At 41.7% G+C, this 6,000-nt stretch overlaps 1 protein-coding gene across 3 annotated transcripts in view; it reads left to right on the top strand.

Annotated features, from left to right (window-relative positions):
- The window catches only part of LOC122559103 (protein bassoon-like), a 368,910-nt gene extending 363,720 nt beyond the window's left edge, over positions 1–5,190 (top strand). For all 3 annotated transcript variants that reach the window (XM_087994486.1, XM_087994487.1, XM_087994488.1), the window contains exons 10-11: positions 206–261; positions 5,085–5,190. In XM_087994486.1, the coding sequence (XP_087850612.1) occupies positions 206–246 (41 nt within the window). In that variant the 3' untranslated portion in view covers positions 247–261; positions 5,085–5,190. The remainder of the gene's footprint in view (positions 1–205; positions 262–5,084) is intronic.
- The last annotated feature ends 810 nt before the right edge of the window (positions 5,191–6,000 follow it).

Genomic DNA, 6,000 nt, shown 5'->3' on the forward strand with positions numbered 1-6,000 from the left:
CAGCTTATAGAACACATCAAACCTTGCATGATTTTCTCTTTTGATTGAGGTGACATGGGGATAATTATAATGTCAGAGTAGGCTGAAATGTCTTAATTATTGTGTTGAACTTCTTCCAGTTTTAATACCAACTGTTCTTCAGCTACTGCAGCTTGTGATTGAATGAGGAGAAAGCTCAAACTTGTATTTTTAAATCTTTCTACAGGCATTGCTTCTTTTGGCCGTAAGTTAACTTCGTTTTGGTGATCGTGCTGCTGTAAGGTATGTACAATGTGTTTGTTGCAAGGAGGTGAACGGCTCAATGAAAGTTCCATGTTGTTTCACCCATAATCATGTTCATAACCTTTATAATGCAATTTATTTTAGGAATGCAGTCTGCTATGCTTCAGAACGATGTTTGGAAAAGAATAAATTTCAACTTATCATTTTTATTTTAGTCCCTTTATCCTGATCTTCTGAACGCAGTGAATCGGCTGAGACAGAATTTCATGAGGCATTCTGCCTTTTAATGCCTTTCTCCATGTGTCTGATCTGTAACTAATAATCTGGATTCAGAAATTGATTCATCGATTACACTTCATGATTTGGATGAAAGGAGTGGAGTGTGCAATTGGAAGAAGATCAAGAAACTAGACAATATTTGGAAATGGGCAGAACAGTAGAAAATGCAAATAAATGTAGTTCCATACAAGATTTTATATATTGGAATAAGAGTATGAGGTAAACTCCTAATGAATAGAGTCAGTAGAGAAAACCTTGACAACAGTCTGAAGCAGATTCAATATTGACTGTGTCAATTCATTTTAAATAAAGGACATTATTATTAAAGCAAGGCTGAGTTTCAAATGAATGCACAGCAGAGTAAAAAAACAATATCATTCTCAAGCGACAAAAAGCAGCCGCCTGTCTAAAGGTGACACTGCCTGGATGTAAAACAAACATGACAACAAAATGTCTGTCTCCCTTCCCATCAACACAGGAGGCTGTGTCTTGGTACAGGCCTCCCCTTGCCCCTCTCTTGCTGGTACACAAGCCTCGGTCTCATCTCCACGACCCCATATCAGCGCCATATACATGCAGAATGTGTGGTGACATCATTGACGTGGCTGGATGTTTCCTATGGCATCTGCTGTTATAACCAGGTGGCATCACTGGCCACATCTGCACATGCGCATTGGCTATTTTGCACCGCTAATAATCACTGCAATAAGGCACAAGGAATGCTGAGTTGCACCATCAAATTCTGTGCATTGCCCTTGTCAGGCTCCCCCATAAACATTCTGTTCTGGTCAGCAGAATGTAAAGAGAAAGAGGTCCCAGAAGTGGAGATGAAGGGAATAAATTATCAGCAAAGAATAGAAAACAATGGACTCTTCAGTCTAGCAAGGAACTGAGTGCAAAGGGAGACTTGCCGATACTACCAGGAACAGAAAACATTATTTCAATTTAAAGAATTAAAATTTAAACATGCTACAGAATAACCACTTCAGAAGATTTAAGTGGCACAGTGGTTGGCAGTGCTGTCTCAGCGCCAGGCACCCAGGTTTAATTCTGGTGTTGAGTTTGCATGTTCTACCTGTGTCTACATGGATTTCTGTTGGGTGCTCTGGTTTCCTCTCACAATGTATAGGTTTGGTGGATTGGCCATGCTAAATTGCACTGTTGTGTCCAAGGGAAGTATAGGCTGTGTGGATTAGCCATGTTCAGTGTTGGTTTATGGGGATGCGGTGGGTCAGGGTGGGATGCTCTTCAGAGGATCGATGCAGACTTGATGGGCCTCTGCCTGCACTGTCAGGATTAAATGATTTTATGATCTTGACTTAATCTATGAGTTGTCAAATTCAGTAACTATTAAATGAGCAGCAGCAATTGATATAAGATGTTTGTGTCGGTCAATTGGCTAAGTGGCCAGTGTGTGATGCAGAATGGCATTACAGGCAGGTTTGATCCCCATACGAGCTCGATGATTCAGGAAGGCTTGCATTCTCCTTGCCTTGCAGAGTGGTGTCCCTTAACCTACATGCAACCTAGTGTCTTTCTTTAATGGACACAGATCCTTTGTGGACAATGGCTATCTTCTAGTTGACATTCATTACAGTCTTAGCTTCTCCAAAACTTACAGCAAAATAACAAAACAATGGCATTTTCTTTTCAGACACAGGCTATTGGATTTTTTAAAGCCTATTTCATGGTGTGTTGGGAATTGAGGTGGGCATTTAATTGATTTCAATAGTGACTTAGCTGAGTCCTGCCATCTTCACAGCATTGTCAGGATGAAACTAAGGGTGGGAAGGCCTATTGAAGTTGAAACTTTATTGCTGGAACAGCACAGCAGGTCAGGCAGCATCCAGGGAACAGGAGATTCGACGTTTCGGGCACAGGCCCTTCTTCAGGAATGAGCAGAGAGTGTTCAGCAGGAGAAGATAAAAGGTAGGGAGGAGGGACTTGGAGGAGGGGCGTTGGAAATGTGATAGGTGGAAAGAGGTCAAGGTGAGGGTGATAGGTCGGAGTAGGATGGAGGCGGAGAGGTCAAGAAGAAGACTGCAGGTGCAGTGAGAGAGGGACTCACTGAAATCTTTGTAGAGAGAGGCAGAGAGCTTCTTCAAGGAAGGCATCCTTGTAAGAGGATTCGCAGTAGGTTGGGAAGGCCTATTGTCAGATTTTCCACCCCATCATCAGTTGAGACCTCGGTCAATTAGTTATGACTTGAACAATCTCGTCCTGTCATTGCTGGTATGAACTCAGTAGCAAATGGGCTTCTTAAGACGCATTGTGCATGATGGGTTAAACTGTGTGGCCTGCTTGTCATCAACCAGGAGGTGGTAGGAAGAATGAGTTCCATGTTCAAAAGCATTCAGTACCTGATAAACAGCACAACATTGGGAAGGGGGCCCCTGCTGAGAACCACACTCTGATTTGATTTGATTTATATAGACTTCAGTAAGGCATTTGACAAGGTTCCCCATGGGAGACTGGTTAGCAAGGTTAGATCTCATGGAATACAGCCATTTGGAAACAGAACTGGCTCAAAGGTAGAAGACAGAGGGTGGTGGTGGAAGGTTGTTTTTCAGACTGGAGGCCTGTCACCAGTGGAGTGCCACAAGGATTCGTGCTGGGTCCTCTATTTTATCCATTTACATAAATGATTTGGATGCGAGCATAAGAGATATAGTTAGTTAGTTTGCAGATGACACCAAAATTGGAGGTGTAGTGGACAGCGAAGAGGGTTACCTCATATTATAACAAGATCTGGACCAGATGGGCCAATGGGCTGAGAAGTGGAAAATGGAGTTTAATTCAGATAAATGCGAGGTGCAGCTTTTTGGGAAAGCATTCCTTAGCAGGACTTATACACTTAATGGTAAGGTCCTAGGGAATGTTGCTGAACAAAGAGACCTTGGAGTGCAGGTTCATAGCTCCTTGAAAGTGGAGTTGCAGGTAGATAGGATAGTGAAGAAGGCATTTGGTATGCTATAGGGAGAGGCTGAACAGGCTGGGGCTGTTTTCCCTGGAGCGTCGGAGGCTGAGGGGTGATCTTATAGAGGTTTACAAAATTATGAGGGGCATGGATAGGGTAAATAGGCAAAGTCTTTTCCCTGGGGTCGGGGAGTCCAGAACTAGAGGCATAGGTTTAGGGTGAGAGGGGAAAGATATAAAAGAGACCTAAGGGGCAAGTTTTTCACACAGAGGGCGGTACATGTATGGAATGAGCTGTCAGAGGAAGTGGTGGAGGCTGGTACAATTGCAACATTTAAGAGGCATTTGGATGGGTATATGATTAGGAAAGGTTTGGAGGGATATAGGCTGGGTGCTGGCAGGTGAGACGAGATTGGGTTGTGACATCTGGTCGGCATAGATGGGTTGGACCAAAGGGTCTGTTTCCATGCTGTACATCTCTATGACTCTATATTATTGTCACATGTACTTAAGTGCAGTGAAAAGTTTTGATTTGTGAGCAGTACAGACAGATCATAACAAACAAAGCCATACAGATCATAAGGTATTTAGACAGAGTAAGACATACAAGGTTACAGCTGCACAGGAGCTGTATGAAGGCAAGGTGAACATTAGATTTGAAATTAAACAGGCCCATTCAGCAGTCTAGTAACTGCAGGAAAGAAGCTGTTCTTGAATCTGTTAGTACATGTGTTCAAGCTTCTGTGTCTTCTGCCTGAAGGAAGCTGTTGTAAGAGCGTATTACTGGGATGAGGGGTTGGCTTTGATGATGTTGGCAGCCTTTCCATGGCAACAAGAAGTCTAGATGGAGTTCATTGATAGTAGGTTGGCTTCCATGATAGTCTGGACTGTTCACACAACTTTCTGTAGTTTCGTATGGTCCAGGGCAGAGCAGTTGCTGTACCAAGCTGTTTTGCACCCAGATAGAATGCTTTTTATAGATCATCTGTAAAAGTTAGTGAAGGTCCTTATGGACATGCTGAATTTCCTAAGCCTCCTGAGAAAGAAGAAACGTTGTTGTGCCGCTTTGATCATTGCATCTACGATGGAGGTCCAGGACAGATTGTTGGTTATCGACACTCCCAGGAACTTGACGCTCCCAATCTTTTGCTCCTCAGCTCCATTGATGTAGATAGCCGTGTGCCGTCGTCCTCCTCCTTCCTTCTTGCAAGCTCTGCACTCTGACCCTCACTGTTTAACCCTCATATATCACTCTCACAACCTCCCCCACCCTCTGAAACCTCTCCTGACATTGCCTACCTGAGGCCTGGATTGCCCCTTGATCCTGAACCTCCAATGAGAGTCATTATAGGCAGGCACTACCTCCCCAGCGGCACTGATTTCAAAAGAGCTGCTCATTTCTGATGGTCCAGCAACTCTAGATGGGCCATGTTTTCTGTGCATTAAGTTGGTTTTTAGCCTCAAAAATAACTCACCAGAAAGCGCAACAATATCATTCTGCATTTTAGATATTCATGTTTCATTCTTAACTCCAAGATTTCCAAATAATTTGTTCCTGTGAAAATGCAGTGTGTTGGAAGTGTGCATTTTATTGCCTTTAATTGTCAGTGGTTGATATTGCATTTTAATACTTATTTAGGTTTTGAATGTCTTCTGGTTGGTTACAGGAAACCTGATGTGGGAGTGGAGAAAGGTGCAACTACAGAAAAAACCTATGAAGAATCAGAATACATTCAACAAAAAACATAACAACACGGGACTCTGTGTAACTCGGTGAGTAGCTGAAACCATATAGGATAGGTGTTTCTTTTCCTCTTCCTGATTTGCGAACAAATAATTATGCAGAGAATATCTGCTTGTTATTAACAGGACTGCCAACACTGAATAAATCTGCAGCCATTTAGGGCAAACCATAATGTTGAAGTGATTGCATTTTGTTAGCTTTTCAAAGAGTTAGCAGGCATGCAAATTATAAGTATAAAACATATCGTGAGCTGTGAATTGTTCTGAACTGAGCACAGAAGGTTTAACTGTCATAATTGTAATAATGCACTTTTATTTAGAACCATAATGTTCGTAAATAACCATTATAATGAAATCTTTTAATGATTTGCAGTTATAGTTAATGAACTGTGCATATGAAAATATTAGGCTTTAAATCTGAAATGACAGTCTTCTTGCAATCTTTCATATGACCGCCACAGATACACACATGATTGAATTTCCGTACAGATTTGCAAAGGCAGGTTGTAAACTGCAAAACACTGTTATGCTCTTGAAGTCCATTGCTCTTGTTGTAGTACCACATAACTGATCAGTATTTTTTGGAGGAAAACAGGAAAATAAATAACAATTATTCATTCATACGCAATGTTCCATTAAATACACTATGCCTACATATTTTGTCGTTTCCTTAATAACTGCATTACCAAATAATGAGAAATTTAGAATAAATTTGCACCAAAGATTTCAAGACCTCCTTGGATTCTGAAGCATAAATTACCTACATATTCTCTAAAACACTATAGTCCAATGGTCTCTAATCGCTTGCTTTTTCTAAAGCCACATCACTGCTATTTGCTA

The sequence above is a fragment of the Chiloscyllium plagiosum genome, unplaced genomic scaffold, assembly GCF_037043375.1.
Source record: "Chiloscyllium plagiosum isolate Xiang-an unplaced genomic scaffold, Cpla_swu_hap1 HiC_scaffold_14, whole genome shotgun sequence".
Taxonomy (NCBI): Eukaryota; Metazoa; Chordata; class Chondrichthyes; order Orectolobiformes; family Hemiscylliidae; genus Chiloscyllium; species Chiloscyllium plagiosum.